Genomic DNA, 16,954 nt, shown 5'->3' on the forward strand with positions numbered 1-16,954 from the left:
TCCGTCGCATGGAATCCCTGATGCGCTGATGCGGCTCTGGAGAATGGCGTATTGTATCACAGCCGTCCACAATACGAGCATGAAGAGTCTCTACATTTGGTACTGGAGTTGCGTAGACAAGAGCTTTCAATGCCCCAATAAATGAAAGTCAAGAGGGTTGAGGTCAGGAAAGCATGGAGGCCATGGAATTGGTCCGCCTCTACCAATCCATCGGTCACCGAATCTGTTGTTGAGAAGCGTACGATCACTTCGACTGAAATGTGCAGGAGCTCCATCGTGCATGAACCACATGTTGTGCCGTACTTGTAAAGGCACATGTTCTAGCAGCACAGGTAGAGTATCCCGTATGAAATCATGATAACGTGCTCCATTGAGCGTAGGTGGAAGAACATGGGGCCCAATCAAGACATCACCAACAATGCCTGCCCAAACGTTCACAGAAAATCTGTGTTGATGACGTGATTGCACAATTGCGTGCAGATTCTCGTCAGCCCACACATGTTGATTGTGAAAATTTACAATTTGATCACATTGGAATGAAGCCTCATCCGTAAAGAGAACATTTGCACTGAAATGAGGATTGACACATTGTTGAATGAACCATTCGCAGAAGTGTACCTGTGGAGGCCAATCAGCTGCTAATAGTGCCTGCACATGCTGTACATGGTACGGAAACAACTGGTTCTGCCGTAGCACTCTCCATACAGTGACGTGGTCAACGTTACCTTGTACAGCAGCAACTTCTCTGACGCTGACGTTAGGGTTAACGTCAACTGCACGAAGAATTGCCTCGTCCATTCAGGTGTCCTCGTCGTTCTAGGTCTTCCCCAGTCACGAGTCATAGGCTGGAATGTTCCGTGCTCCCCAAGACACCAATCAATTGCTTCGAACATCTTCCTGTGGGACACCTTCGTTCTGGAAATCTGTCTCGATACAAACGTACCACACCACGACTATTGCCCCGTGCTAATCCATACATCAAATGGGCATCTGCCAACTCCGCATTTGTAAACATTGCACTGACTGCAAAACCACGTTGGTGATGAACACTAACCTGTTGATGCTACGTACTGATGTGCATGATGCTAGTACTGTAGAGCAATGAGTCGCATGTCAACACAAGCACCGAAGTCAACATTACCTTCCTTCAATTGGGCCAACTGGCGGCGAATCGAGGAAGTACAGTACATACTGACAAAACTAAAATGAGCTCTAACATGGAAATTAAGCCTTTCCGCACACATGTCCACATAACATCTTTTCTTTATTTGTGTGTGAGGAATGTTTCCTGAAAGTTTGGCCGTACCTTTTGTAACACCATGTATAACGTGAGAAAAGTTGATTTTGGAATCCATCCCGGTTGGCATGGAAGTCCTTCTCCTCAAAATACACGTTACACCTCATCCTCATCCATCATGCATCTACCTTACACTGATTCAGTGCTGTGCCATTCAGAATCTTTTTCTTGTATTTGCTTCATGTCTACAACACATATTTGATCTAAATTGTTAGTAATTTGCACCACAATAATCTAATTTAATTTATTTAGTCTTCTCGTTCTACTATTTCATGTTGTGTAGTGGCCATGATGCTGATGACACACCAAATAAACAAAGAATTTATATTTCAGTGCACTTATGTTTAGTCAGCTGCACTATGTCGTGAAAGATGAAATAAAGTACCAATTGTGCGGCTTGGAAACTAGTGCCCCCCGCCCTCCCCTCCCAACTAAGCCTGAAATATTGAATTCGTCACTTACAATTAAGAATGAATGAGAGAGATGCTGCCTAATGATAGCGCACAGCATTAGAATGTGGCGGGTTACCTTTTGGCAGCATGGAGGCACCGGTGGTTCAGATGTGAGGCACCGGTGGTCCGGATGTGACCATATTAGATTTGACATCATAATTCCAGGTGATCTGACTGTCACAACTAGCAGCAATGAGATCATTAATTCGACAGTCTTTTATTGATCTTTTGGAGTCTGTAACACTCAGTTAAACTGTTTCACTATGGCACCTGAACAGTTGGAGCACGAGCTCTGAAGACTGTCTGTACCAACCACTAAAGACTCATCTCGACAGCAGAACAACTTGGGCCCCAGTGAGGCATAGCTGTAGGTGTGAAGGGTATTTAAAACATTGGTTTTCAAAGAAAACGGCCAACTAAGGGGTCATCATATGCTTCATTGTCATTTGCCTGGCTTTTGGCAGGCTGCTCACAGTAAGTTACGTTAGGTTACCAGACATGGACTTCTTCTAATAGACAGAATTGCGTACTTGCACCTTCTTGATGAATTTGTGCAGAAAGGACCATTCAGCTGTTGAAAAAGAAATATCCATCTTCGTGAAAATTATTAACTTTTGAATTAATTGTAATTATGACCAGCAAGAATTGTGTACATTATATCTATACTGGGGCATCATTACTGGTATCCTTTATCCTCCCTTGCAACACACATGAAATCACAAATCACATTAGAATCAAAATTAATATGTTGTATAGGACTATCATTGCTATCTCAAAGGCTTGCTAACATCTCTCATAAACCAAATTCTGATATGATAATAGTTTGCCACCCATGAAGTACAATGTAATTGTGAGATATACTTCATATTAGATTTCTTACATTGGAATCTGAGCATGGCCAACAGCTACAGCCTGTCATTTATGGATTTATGGAGTGTAGAAGAAGAAGAGTAAAGAAAAAAAAAAAAAAAAAAAAGAGGTTGCACCGAACAGCTTACTCACTTTGTGATGCACGGTTCCAGTTTCAAGTTGCCAATCTGTTTCAAGGGACAACAAAAATTTAATTTTCAGTATTTCATAATATTATTGACCATATTTAAAAATTTAAAATGCTGTCACAACCTACTCGTTATGAGGTATAATCTTGTGTTAAAGGTTTAACACAGTAAAACAAGTATTGCAAATAGAAACTGTGTACACAGCTTGACATAGTGTAGCTAGAAGTGCACAAATTACCCAGAGTAGATTAGCGATTCCAAGAAACTATAAACATAACTTCAAACTTTTTCTGAACTACTTCTTACTTACATGCTTATTGTGAGATATTTAATATGTTAACTCACTTGTAAAGTAATCAGGTGTTTGAAATGAAAAGCTTGGTGGCAGACTGCAAATCCAGAGGTTTCAAGTGTGACCCCTGACCAGTCCTAATAGCACTTCTTTCGCTTCTGGCAGTGGATTGGAGTACATATTGAACTGTATCTCCCCTTGTGACTGATTCTGTCCCTTCAAAAGGTTGGAGGAAGGAAATGCTATAGGACCGTGCCCAGTAAAGCACAAAGATCTTGGGTTGATGACAGATTTGCTTTACTGACTTAGTTGAGCATTGGTTATTGAATAAATAGTTCCAAAAATGATTGTTTATGTGTGCTTATTTGGGAGTGAGTTGCAGTTATGTGAAAGCATTTTCCTGATCTGACAAGGAGAGGTCCCCAGCAGTGGGTTTGACTCTTTGAAACCATCTATATGGAGATCCAGGTTAATATCCCGGGTATCACACCCTGCAGCCATTCACCCTAGTTGGCCCTCATTTGCGAGTAACTGACGAAAAAAGAAAATCAGAAATTAGGATGACATTCAATACCATTAAAAAAAGTAGCAACAATAGGCTGGTTGCTTGGTGTAATGGACAGAGTACTGCCTTCACATGCAGAAGGTTCTGGGTTCAAACCTTGCAAGGTAATTTAAACTTTTCTTTATTTTTAAATATTTGTCAAAATGACTTTGACCATTACTTTTATTCAGTTCATCATCATCTTGGACAGTTTCCAGTCTCTGGCCGGGTCTGTATGGAACATAGGCCTCTCCATATCTTCTATCTTGCCACCATCTCTCCATCTTCACCTTGGTCCAGCCTCCTCCTTTCTTCTAGACACATTCCTCTACTCCTTTCAGCCACCCGTCTCTCGGTCTTCCTCTTTGTCTCTTTCTTACCAGTTTCTTCTTGTGTATCCTTCTGGGTATCCTCTTCTCCTCCATTCTCTTAACGTGTCCATACCATCTCAGCCTTGATTTCTCTATCTCCTCCTGTAATGGTTCCACCTTCATTAACTCTCTGATCCTCTCATTTCTTAACCTGTCTATCTTTGTCACTCTAACACTGTTTCTCAAGAATTTCATCTCACTAGCTTGTATTTAGCTTTTCTCTCTTCCTTTCATAACCCAGCTTTCTGATGCATATGTCAGGATCGGGACAAAGTACGACTAGTATATAACCTTTTTACTGATTTGGGGTACATCCTTGCTCCATATCAGGCTTCTGACACTCTTCCAAAGTGCTTCTGCTTCTCCCCCCCCCCCCCCCCCCATTTATTCCTGTGTTGTTTTTTTCCATCTTCCTGTATCAGGCTTCCCTTGTGCTTCAAACTCTCCACTCTCCTCAATTGTTCCCCATCAATTGTTATTCCCATTATTCCTCTCTTCTTCTTTCTTGTTGTGATAATCCCACTCTTACTTATATTAAATTTCACCCCATATTCTTGCACTGTTCGTTCCCATACATCCAACTGCTCTTGTACTTCCTTCTCCTTATTCCCCCAAATCATCAGATCATCTGCAAACACCATAGCTTTTATCTTCCTTTCACCAGTTACTTGTGCTGCTGTACTCATTACATCATCCATCACTACAATGAAGAGTAATGGTGAAAGTCCACTTCCCTGCCTCAAGCCATTCCTCTGTTCAGTCCAAGCTGATCTCTCTCCTCCCACTTTCACACAGCTTACACTTCCATGGTCTATATCCCTTATCCTCCAAATAATCTGTATTGCTACTCTTCTGTTCTCCAGGGCTTTCCACGCTTTGCTTTGACGTACACTATCATATGCTTTTTCAGTGTCCAGGAAGGTCTTTAGTAGATCTATTCCATATTCATAGTGTTGTTCCTGCAGTTGTCTTACAGCAAAAATTAGATTCACCATGGACCTTCTTGTTTTGATGCCATGTTGCTCTTCTCTCATTCTTCCTTCTAATTTTTCCTGAATTCGTGCTTCCAAAATTTTCTCAAAAATTTTTGTACAGTGACTCATCAATGTTATTCCCCGATAGTTCTTGCACTCTTTTCTATTTCCCTTCTTAAAGATCGGGACAGTTATTCCCTTCTTCCAGTCTTCTTGGATCATCTGTCTCCACACAATTTTCATTACTCGATATAGCCATTGTATCCCCACCTCTCCTGCTGTTCTCACCACCTCTACACTTAGCTCATCCAGACCTGGTGACTTCCCTTCCTTCATCTTGCCCAATGCCTCTTCCACTTCTCCCCATGTAAGGTCTTTTTCTATTTACTGTTCCTCCTCTTTTTTTTTTTCTCTCGAATTGTTCCTCCTCATCCAGGTCTCCATTTGGGTTCAGGAGTTCTTCAAAATACTCCTTCCACATATTCTTGAGTTCCTCCTTATTTTGTACATCTTGTCCACATTTATTCACCATTCGAGCATAATCTGTTGCACCGTTCTTTCTCTTACTTCCCATATAACACCTTTTTTGAATCTTCACTATCCTCCTCCATCATTCTGGTCTACTGTTCCATCCACTTTCTTCTTTCCTCCACCACCATTCTTTTTGCTTCTTTCTTGCTTGGCTGATACTCTTCTCTTGTCTCTACTGTTATCTTCTGGAACCATACCCAAAAGGCTCTATTCTTCTTCTTTACTATATCCTTTGTTTTATCATTCCACCAGGGTGTTTCTTTCCATCTCTTTTTGTTGCTTGTCCTCCCACATATTGCTTCTGCCACACTCACTAATGTTCCCTTGAATCTAGCCCATTCCTCTTCTACCATTTTTGGTTCATCCGTTGGGGGTGCTTTTGTTTTGCCACTTGTAGGTACTGTAGCCTGCTTTCCTCCTCCTTCAACTTCCATACCCTTATACACCTTTCCTGTCTCTTAATAAATTTTTGAATTTATTTTTTGGGTCAAACGTCTTAAATTCTTTAGGACAAGAAGACGGTTTTCTGTCCATTTATTATCCTTAGTCCCTCTTGGCTTTATTCATCTCACTATTGTACAGGAAGTAGTCAACCCTTTAAGTCTTGACTGTGCCAGGTAATCTTGTGGCTCTCTCTTTTCCTGAACGAAGAGTTTCAGTTAAGTAATTTAAATCTAATTTTAAATTTCTATTACATTGTCACATTATTTTGATGATTGTATCAACTTCTTCATTTGCCCTCATTTTTCTTCCTATCATTCTTTTTCCACTTGGAATTTTTGTGAATGTGAATTTAATTATATTTATCTGTTATAAAATTGAAAATGCTGTTCTGTCAATTAAATGAACAAAAGATGGAACAATCTATTTATATTGACCATATAATGGTGAAAAAGTGTATTTTTTGTTACTAGATGTGTAATTTTTAAGGTAATCGTCATATAAACACTTCAAACATAGGCTAAATTCCTGTTGCATTATAGACAAAGTAACACAGATGAAGATTTAAATGACAGAAGAAATTAAATCAAAATTAACTAAAATCACTCAAACAAATATCTCAAGTGGAAAAAGAGTTACAGGAAGAAAAAGAGGGCAAATGAATAAGTCGATATGATCATCAGAGTGACATGACATGACAAAGGAATATAAATATAAAATTACATTCAAATTACTTAATTGAACAAAACAAATGATTAAAATCATTTTGATAAAGATTTAAAAATAAATTTAAATCACCTGACGGACGAGGTTTGAACCCACAACCAACTATATATGAAGGCATTACTCTGTCCATTACACCACGCAACAAGTCTGTACACAACAAATTTTTTTTAATGCTATAGAACACCAAGAAAAATTCTAATTTTTTTTTAATCAATTACTCACAAACGAGGGCCGATCAGGGTGAATGGTTGTACGCTGTAGGCCTGGGATCTTAACCTACATCACTGTACGTATGGTTTGCAACAGTTGATCCCACGACTGGGGGACCTCTTCTTGTATGTATATATATTTATCACAGTTCATTGTATTTACGAAGTAACATATCAGAGATTTGATATCTTCTGTTCTTGCTTGTTGTAGTGACTAACAAATCTGATTTAAAATATTAGTAATTGTTTCTGTTGCATGTTTGTCATATTTGAAAGTGCAAACGGTAACATATGTTTTTGATTAACACAGATGCAGATCGAGCAGTGACTTCCGGCGTTAGAAGAGGAAGCAGATGATGGGATTGGGAAAGGCAGAATCCTGGTCAGTCATAAAGTGTAAAGTGCTGTACAAATTGTAATACCTCTGATGTTAAGTGGAGGTTATCACTTTATTGTGTTTATTTACTGGATGATGGAGAGTTTTGTTGTGAGATTGATGAACTGATGCTGTAATTGACAGATTTTACCAAGAAAAGGATTAAAAATTACACAGTTTAATTTATGTCTCCCCATGAACGTCTCGCATAGATATTATGGATACAGTGACTGAAAACTTGAGAAACAGTTTTTCTTGTGATGGTTCCAACAATGACAAATTTGATGTGTTATTTTTATATGAAATAAATATCTATGAAACTTAATTGCAATTTTTCTCTTAATCATTTCTTCCTTCTTTGACTAATGTTGTTGGTTTTTTTTGTGCTCCTGTGTTATTTCTTCATAAAGGATGGCGAAACACGTGGCACTTCCTATATGCACACTTTAAGGACACACACTGCAAGATGATTAATGGGAATAACTAATCTAATAGAAATCATCTGACTGTGGCTGGTGTTGACGGCTTTTTGGTTGCTGCCAATTTTAGCTACCAGGTGACATTATTGTTGCTGTTTGTACCATTGAGGTAAATGAGACTTATGGAAATTTCATTGCACACCTTTTAGCAATCATTAAGTATGATCTCTACTTTCGTAGACATAAATACACTTCACAGCTTCTGCTAGGCGAAGTTGGCAATGTCCCAAAAGCAAATTCTGCTTTATAAATTTACTGAACTGCCAATTATGTTCTTCTATTCTTCCCAACCTCCGATCGCATAGTATAGAGGCTACACGAGTGGCAGGAAGTGGACATGAGCTGTTGGCTACTTCACAACTCACACATCCCGCCATTGCCGACCTCCCCAAGGCATCAGTCTGCATTGCACTACAGCCACGTAAACATGGCTGGCGTCATTGTTGCTTCTGCCAAGCGTGAATTACAAAGTGTAATTCAGTTTCTGCAAGCAGAAGGGAGAAATTCATCAGAGAATGAGCCGAGTGTACTTGCATTCAGGCCCAGGCGAGTTCAACCTATGGAGCAGAATGAAGATACAAAGACACCTTCCACTTTGGCCTTTTTGCTGTAGTTTGGTGCCATGTCATCAAGAACCGGAAGATATGTAATAAAGTGTGGTTTTCAACCATCTGCAAAACTGAGAAACCTGTTGGGTTCGGTTAAGGGTGACCTTGGACTGAGGAAATGTGGTGTGTACAAGATTCCTTGTCAGTGTGGGCCAGCGTATATAGGCCAGACATGCCGCACAGTACAAGAATGCTGCCATGAACATCAGCGTCACACTCGCCTTTTATCAACCGGAAAAGTCGGCAACTGCGTAACACTGCCTGAATACAGGACATCATATGATTTATGAAAAGACAGAAGTTTTATCCCAGCATCATCTTTCTGGGACTGCGTCATTAAGGAAGCAATACATATCCGTACAGCCGATAATCTCATCAACAAGGATACGGGATTTCAACTGAGCACAGCCTGGAATCCTGCATTGGCTGCTATTAAATCAGGATGTGAAGCTCAAGATTCTTCGGTAACAGGCCCATTATAACACTGGCCTAGTACTGCCGTTGGTGAGTAATGTCTGGTCGCACTTGAAAAACACAGCGTACAGCGCACGCGTGGGAAAGCCGATCTGCGATTTTCGGCAGAGGGAGTTTGAATATTGCAAATCTCTGCGCGTGCACGATTTCCGCAGCTGTGCATTCTTCGCACACGTTCTAAAAACGGGGCGTCGGTGTGCGGATACCGTCAGTCGTACCTAGCCACAAACGAGGTAGAACCACCTGAAGATGTCGAACAGTTGCTTCGAGGAAATATTGAGGAATTTGTACAATGTGATCCGGCAGCAAACCTGTGAAGATTATTTACAAATTAAAAGTCGACTGTAAGGTACTGGCTCATTGCTAACAAAACGCACCTCAGTCTTATAATATAAGGTTCACTATTGAAGAGCAGAAGAGTCTTAATGTTGGGTTGAATAACTTATAACATTAATTGGGTTCAAATGTTTTTTTATGTTTGCTGGTCTGGTCTTCAGTCTGAAGACTGGTTTGATGCAACTCTCCATGCTACTCTGTCCTGTGCGAACCTCTTCATCTCTGAATAGCTACTGCAACCTACATCTTTCCAAATCTGCTTACTGTATTCATCTTTTGGTCTCCCTCTATAATTTTTATCCCCCGCACATCCTTCAAATACTAAAATGGTGATCCTATTTCACGAGTTTACTGTAAATATCAGAAATCCGGAAGACCATCAAATCTCCGACATCACTACGGTCGGAAAAAGAACCTGCAAGAATGGGACCAACGACGACGAAAGAGAATCGTTCAACGTGACAAACTGCAACCCTTACGCGAATTGCTACAGATTTCAATGTTGGACCATCAATAACTGTCAGCGTGCAAACCATTCAACGAAACATCATCGATATGGGAAAAATCTCCACTTTATCGCTATCTTGGAGGTGCTGTGTCCCATCGCTCGTGCGCCGACTGTAACGCCACCCTCAAACTCACTTAAATCTTGATTATCTGCCATTGTAGTAGCAGTAACCGATTTAACAACTGCGGCAGACATTTGTCGTATGTAGGTGCTGCCGACTGCAGCGCCGTATTCTGCCTGTTTACATATCTCTGTCTTTGAATAGGCATGCCTAAGCCGGTTCCTTTGGCGCTTCACTGTATATATGCTGCTATTTCAACAGTTGTTACTCCACAATCAAAATGTTTCAGTACCAGTTTCCAAATGCACCCATTCAGACTGTCTTTACCATTTTGCGTATTGGTACCGGTGCATATTTTTGCAGATCTTCAATGGACAGAAATAAGTATACTGGGAGAATCTTTTATTGAACTAATTCATTGAGTGCCTACAGCTGCCTATGTTTCGATCGGGCCCACAATTCCATTGAACACGCTGTAGCATCTAAAATACTTTCGATATCGAAAAATTCCTTTTCCAGGCATAATCTGCTTACTTCAGGTATGCAAATTATTTTTTGGAAAAATCAATTTTTCCACGTTTTCGACCAGAACTTGCCGGCAAGTACACTTCATCATCTCTGAAACCGGCAAGTAATAGTGTGATGTTTCATCATGTCCTCTGAATACTCTTGCATCACTTACCTTTGCTTCTACATTTCTGTCGATTACACTATACACTATCTGATCAAAAGTATTACTACTGGTGGACATAAATACAGGATGTATCAAAAAGAATCATCCGATATGACATGTCTATATTTCTGAAACTAATAAACATATACGATGAATTTTGTTTTTTGATGAACGGGAAACTCAAAAAGATTTTTTCATACCTTGAGATGTACTGCAGATGTCATTATGGTATTCAAATCGTTCCCACACTGCAGCGAGCACGTCTTTAAAGCTTCCAATGCTGCTGCTGTGTGATGTCTCAGTTCATTCATTGTTGTGGGTAGTGGCGGCACATAGACAGAGTCTTTTATAAACCCCCGCGAGAAATAATCACGCACACGTCCGGCGACCTCGGAGGCCAGTATTGTAAAGCTGAATCATTTGGTCCAGTGCGACGGATCCATCGTTCAGTAATCCTTTGATTTAAAAATTCCCACACTTCCAGATGCCAGTGTGACGATGCTCCATCCTGCTGGTAAGTGAAGTCGTTCGTATCAGTCTCCAACTGTGGGAAAAGAAAGTTCTCAAGCATATCGAGATATGTGCTTCCTATAACAGTGTTCTTGGCAAAGAAAAATGGACCATACACCTTTTAGGTGAAACTGCACAAAACACATTAAATTTTGGAGAGTCCCCTCAGCCTCTACGACTTCATAAGGCACCAACGGCTGCTGCATGGAGAGACGACATAGCTGGTTGAAAGATAATAAAATAGGCTTTAAACAGAATATGCGGAAAGCGGAACTTATGGAATTTCTGAAGCGATACAAGCCACAGAAGACACATTATGTGATTGACACATTAGCAGAGAACCGTGGCCACAAAGTTATACGTCTTCCACCGTACCACTCCCATTACAACACAATTGAACTCATCTGGGCTCAAATAAAAGCAGATGTTGCGGAGCGACACAAAACCTTTACAAGCGAAACAAAACCTTTACGTTGCGAGACACAGAGAGACTGGTAAATGAGGCTATCACACGGATAACGCCAGAAAATTGAAAGAACGTCGTGAACCACGTGTGGAAAGAGATTACAAGGTCAGACATAGAAGAAGGTGTAAGAGAAGAAACCGTTCGTAATATAGTAATTTCTTTATCAGACGATGAGGACACCTAAGACTTTGTGGTCATGAGGAGAGATGCCCAGCCAGATGACGACGATCTTGGGGTTTTCGTTCTCCCGCACGAAAAATAGAGGTAACGTCCTTATCCGATATTTCACACGTAGCATTTGTGCAATTTGCTTTACCTTGTTAATGTTGAAAATCCGATTGTGTGTAATTTTTATTCTGGTTGGAACCATAGGAATGGTAATTTTTTTAATGATGTTACCACCATTCGACGGTAATAATTTTTATTTTATTGTTATACGGTCCAGAGTTCGGCCATAGGTCATTTTCAAGTACAGTAATTTATTTCATGTCAAAAGATATCAGACTGGTATGAAATACAGCGAAATCTGAACCGCATAACAATAAAATAAAAATTGTTGTAGTCAAATGGCTGCAACATCATTAAAGAAAATATTTATGTGTGTGTTTGTGTAAGGTGACAAACACTGATAGAGCCGGCCGGTGTGACCGAGCGGTTCTACGCGCTTCAGTCTGGAACCGCGCGACCACTACGGTCGCAGGTTCGAATCCTGCCTCGGGCATGAATATGTGTGATGTCCTTAGGTTAGTTAGGTTTAACTAGTTGTAAGTTCTAGGGGACTGATGACCTCAGATGTTAATTCCCATAACGCTCAGAGCCATTTGAACACTGGTAGTGCATGTGAAAACATATTCCATCAAGGAACACGTCGGTCAGCAGGATGCTGCCCCTACAGGTATGCTGCAGTGAATGACGCGGCATTGTCAGGTTCTGAAGGAGCCGAGTGTTGCTGCGGGCCGAAGGATGAGACGGGGAAGTCTGACACCCCCCTCTCCCCCTGCTGGCTCGCTGCCCGTCCGTGTCGAATACTGGCAACTATGCTGCCAGCTGTCAGAGCTTTTCTCTCGACGTACAGAGTGTAACGAAAACCATATAAAACTAGAGAGTTTGCTCTTTCCAATAGCACCTTGTTCACGCACATATCTCAAATAACATAACAGTAATGATTTTTTAAAAAATCGGATGGTTCTTTTTGATACTCCCTGATTTACCTGCCTTCTCCCTTCGCCTTTACAACAGCCTGAATTTCACTGGTGACACGTCCTGTGAGTTTTCTGAATCACTATGGAGGAATGGCAGTCCATTTCTGCTCAAGACCCGAAACGAGAGAAACTATTGATGGTGAGCGCGGGGGGGTCTGAATTCGAAGTTTTAACTTATGCAAAAGGTGTCCCTTTGGCTTCTGCTCAGGTTTCTGTGCAGTCCAGTCCACATCAGGAACGTTATTGTCTGTAAACCACTGCCTAACAGTCTGTCACACTGATACAAACAGCCATCGTCTCCGAAGTACGTCTCCATTGTCCATAGTATCAGTACTGCAAAATGTGTTCATATCCTTCCGCATTTAGTATTTTCTCAAGCGCAAGCAGGGGATCACACCATAACCATTAAAAATACCCTCATACTGTGACACTCCTCCTTCATTGCTGGCACTACAAACGATGGCAGATGACATTCTCCAGGCATTCGCCACACCAAAATCCTTCTTAGCTGTGACAACGAAAAGTTTGGCTTACACTGAGGTGACAAAGGTCGTGGAATACCTCCTAACACCGTGTTGCGCCTCCTCGAGCCTGACACAGCGCAGCAACTCGACCTGGTATGGACTCCACAAGTCTTTGGAAGTCCCCTGGAGAAATAACGAGCCAAGCTTCCTCTATATCCATCTATAACTGCGAAAGTGTTCCTGATGTAGGATTTTGTTTACGAACCAACCTCTCGATTATGTCCCACAAATGTTCGACGGGATTCATGTCGGGTGATCTCGGTGGCCAGATCATTTGCTCAAACTCTCCAGTATGTTCTTCAAACAGTTGTGATGCGATGACATAGCGAATTGTCACCTGTAAATGACATGAAGTCAATGACTGGCTGATGGTCTTCAAGTACACAAACATAATCAGTACCACACCACTATGGAGCCAACACCAGCTTGCACAGGGCCTTGTTGACAACTTGGATTGATGGCTTCATGGGGTTGCGCCACATGCGACCGCTGCCGTCAGTTCTTACCGAATGAAATCGGGACTCATGTGACCAGGCCACGTTTTTCGGTTGTCTAGAGTCTAACCGAAATGGTCATGAACCCAGCAGAGGCACTGCAGGCAGTGCCAAGCTAATAGCAAAGGCACTTGCGTCGGTCGCCTGCTGCCATAACCATACATAGATAATATTGTGGGGAGGGCGAGCCGAAGGTTGCGTTTCATTGGCAGGACACTTAGAAGATGCAACAAGTCCACTAAAGAGACAGCTTACACTACACTCGTTCGTCCTCTGTTAGAATATTGCTGCGCGGTGTGGGATCCTTACCAGGTGGGATTGACGAAGGACATCGAAAGGGTGCAAAAAAGGGCAGCTCGTTTTGTATTATCACGTAATAGGGGAGAGAGTGTGGCAGATATGATACGCGAGTTGGGATGGAAGTCATTAAAGCAAAGACGTTTTACGTCGCGGCGAGATCTACTTACGAATTTCAGTCACCAACTTTCTCTTCCGAATGCGAAAATATTTTGTTGAGCCCAACCTACATAGGTAGGAATGATCATCAAAATAAAATAAGAGAAATCGGAGCTCGAACAGAAAGGTTTAGGTGTTCGTTTTTCCCGCGCGCTGTTCGGGAGTGGAATGGTAGAGAGATAGTATGATTGTGGTTCGATGAACCCTCTGCCAAGCACTTAAATGTGAATTGCAGAGTAATCATGTAGATGTAGATGTAGATGTAGAACGCCAGATTTCGTCGTACTGTTCTAAAGGATATGTACGTCGTACTTCCCACATTAATTTCTGAAGTTATTTCACGCAGTGTTGCTTGTCTGTTAGCACTGACAACTCTGCGCTAACGCTGCTGCTCTCGGTCATTAGGTGAAGGCCGTTGGCCACTGTGATGTGCGTGATGAGAGGTAATGCCTGAAATCTGTTATTCTCCGTGCGCCTTTGACAGTGTGGATCTCGGAATATTGAATTCCCTAACGTTTTCCATAATGGAATGTCTCATGAGTCTAACTGCAACCATTGTTTAGCATTCAAAGTCTGTTAATTACAATCGTGTGGTCGTAATCATGTAGCAAAACGTTTTCACTTGAATCAACTGAGTACAGAGGACAGCTCCGCTACCGCACTGCCGTTTTATATCTTGTGTACACTACATAGGGTGCCCACAATGAGACTCCAACATATTAATATCCTATATCTTTCTCATTTCAGATGGTGGACCTGTGAATCCTGAAGGGGCAGACAGAGCAACTCGACAAGTTTGTGGTGTGCAAATTTGATACGGCAAGTGGCCGTAGTGGAGCTGCAATCAATTGTTTTAGCAAAATGGAGGATATGAAGGAGCGTGCACAAGTGCTCTGGTGATATGCAGAGACAAAATCGGCGACCCGAGTGCAAAGAAACGTCGTTCAAGACTATAAAGAAGTGGTGTGATCAGTTTTTGCCTACTGCGAAAGAGCATGATGGTGGTAAGCATGGGATCAGCGAACATCATGTGGAACAAGTACGGTGGACATTCGAACAAAGTCCACAGAAGTCAGTGCGACAGGCAGCACTAGAACTTTGTATGAAACGTTCAACAGTGCACAAAGTGCTTCATCAGCGATTACGTTTGTACGCATATAAAGTGCAGGTTGCGCAAGAAATCAAGCCTGATGATCGATCAAAGCGAGAAGAACTTGCATGTGTCATGTTAGATCGCATTGCCGCGGACGAGACATTTTTATCACGCGTGATGTTTACTGACGAGACAACCTTTCACATGTCAGGGGCTGTCAATCGTCACAATGTGCGCATCTGGAGGTCCGAAAATCCACATGCACCTAGGGAACACACGCGCGACAGTCCGGAAGTTAATGTGTGGTGTGGTTTGATGATAAATCGCATTGTTGGGCCGTTTTTCTTTCAGGAGCCGACTGTGGATGGAGCCATCTACCTAGACATGTTGCACAATTTGCCGTGTCACAGATAACAGGCCTGCAGCCAAATGTGATGTTTCAACAGGACGGTGCACCACCCCATTGGAGCCTTGATGTCCGAAAATTTTTAAATGACGCATTCCTGCAACGGTGGATTGGCCGTGGAGGTCCAATTCCTTGGCCGCCACGTTCGCCCGACATAATCCCCCTCGATTTTTTCTTGTGGGGTTATGTGAAAGACCGGGTATACGCTACACCAGTAAAGGACCTGCAAGACTTGAAACAGCGCGTAAGAATTGTCATTAACTCTGTCGCAGAACAGATGCTCCGCAACACATGGCACGAAATCGATTATAGACTTGATATTCTTTGCACTACCCGTGGCGCCCATGTTCAAGTGTACTAAACCGTCCATCTGTGTATGAAAACTTTATGAGCTGCTGTATGATTTCCTTGTATTTGTTCGTCAATAAATTGTGTTTCCTCTCAGATTGTATGAGTTCAAATGTTGGAGTCTCATTGTGGACACCCTGTACTTCAAGCTGTGGTGTCACCGCCAGACACCACACTTGCTAGGTGGTAGCTTAAATCGGCCGCGGTCCATTTAGTACATGTCGGACCCGTGTGTCTCCACTGTGTGATCGCAGACCGAGCGCCACCAAAAGGCAGGTCTCGAGATACGATATAGCACTCGCCCCAGTTGTACGACGACTTTGCTAGCGACTACACTGACTCACGTCACGTCAATGAAACAGAGGTTAAATGTTTACAGTGTAATACATTTTGCCTCGTGATGACTGGGTGTTGTGTGATGTCCTTAGGTTAGTTGGGTTTAAGTAGTTCTGAAGTTCTAGGGGACTGATGACCATAGATGTTAAGTCCCATAGTGCTCAGAGCCATTTGAACCATTTTTTTGTAATACATTTTGCTTTTAACTCTAAAATTAATCGTGTCAATCAGAATTACGTCACTCTCAGAGTTTAGTTATAAACACTGTTCAGTTTTTCTCATTCCCTGGCCAGAGGGGACTGTGCGATGCAGGACGTACATCACGACCGCCGGTGGGAGAGTAGTGATGGGACAATCGACTGGTTCCAATAACTGACTGGCCAGTCGATTATTTCTTCGTTCAGTTGTTTTTTTCAGTCGAATGAAACAACTGAAGGGGGCTAGTTTGCGATTACGTTTGAGCGGTACGATGACCGACTGACCCAACTATGTCTGTTATGTCAGTTGCATGAATGTCTTCCTCAATCTCTGGGTTTGAGTGATTTCACTTAAACCTTTTCCGTGAGGAGCGACAGTAGGGATGGGAAAAACCAACCGGTTAAAACCGATACTGGTATTTTAGTTCTGAATAACTAGTATTTTCGGCATTTGTTTAGTCTCGGTTGTAACAAGGTTTTTTTTATTTTTTACCTATCACCGATAAAAAAACCGACATATCAATTACCTGTAGCAGTAATGCAAAAATTTTTCGTTTGTAAATAAACCTTCT

The 16,954-nt window shown here is 41.9% G+C and overlaps 1 protein-coding gene across 3 annotated transcripts in view; it reads left to right on the top strand.

Annotated features, from left to right (window-relative positions):
- LOC124551291 (putative methyltransferase C9orf114) overlaps positions 1–7,536 on the top strand; it is a 42,874-nt gene extending 35,338 nt beyond the window's left edge. For all 3 annotated transcript variants that reach the window (XM_047126296.1, XM_047126294.1, XM_047126295.1), the window contains exon 5: positions 7,146–7,536. In XM_047126296.1, coding sequence (XP_046982252.1) covers positions 7,146–7,163 — 18 coding nt within the window. In that variant the 3' untranslated portion in view covers positions 7,164–7,536. The remainder of the gene's footprint in view (positions 1–7,145) is intronic.
- Positions 7,537–16,954: the final 9,418 nt, after the last annotated feature.

Source organism: Schistocerca americana, chromosome 9, assembly GCF_021461395.2.
Source record: "Schistocerca americana isolate TAMUIC-IGC-003095 chromosome 9, iqSchAmer2.1, whole genome shotgun sequence".
Classification (NCBI taxonomy): domain Eukaryota; kingdom Metazoa; phylum Arthropoda; class Insecta; order Orthoptera; family Acrididae; genus Schistocerca; species Schistocerca americana.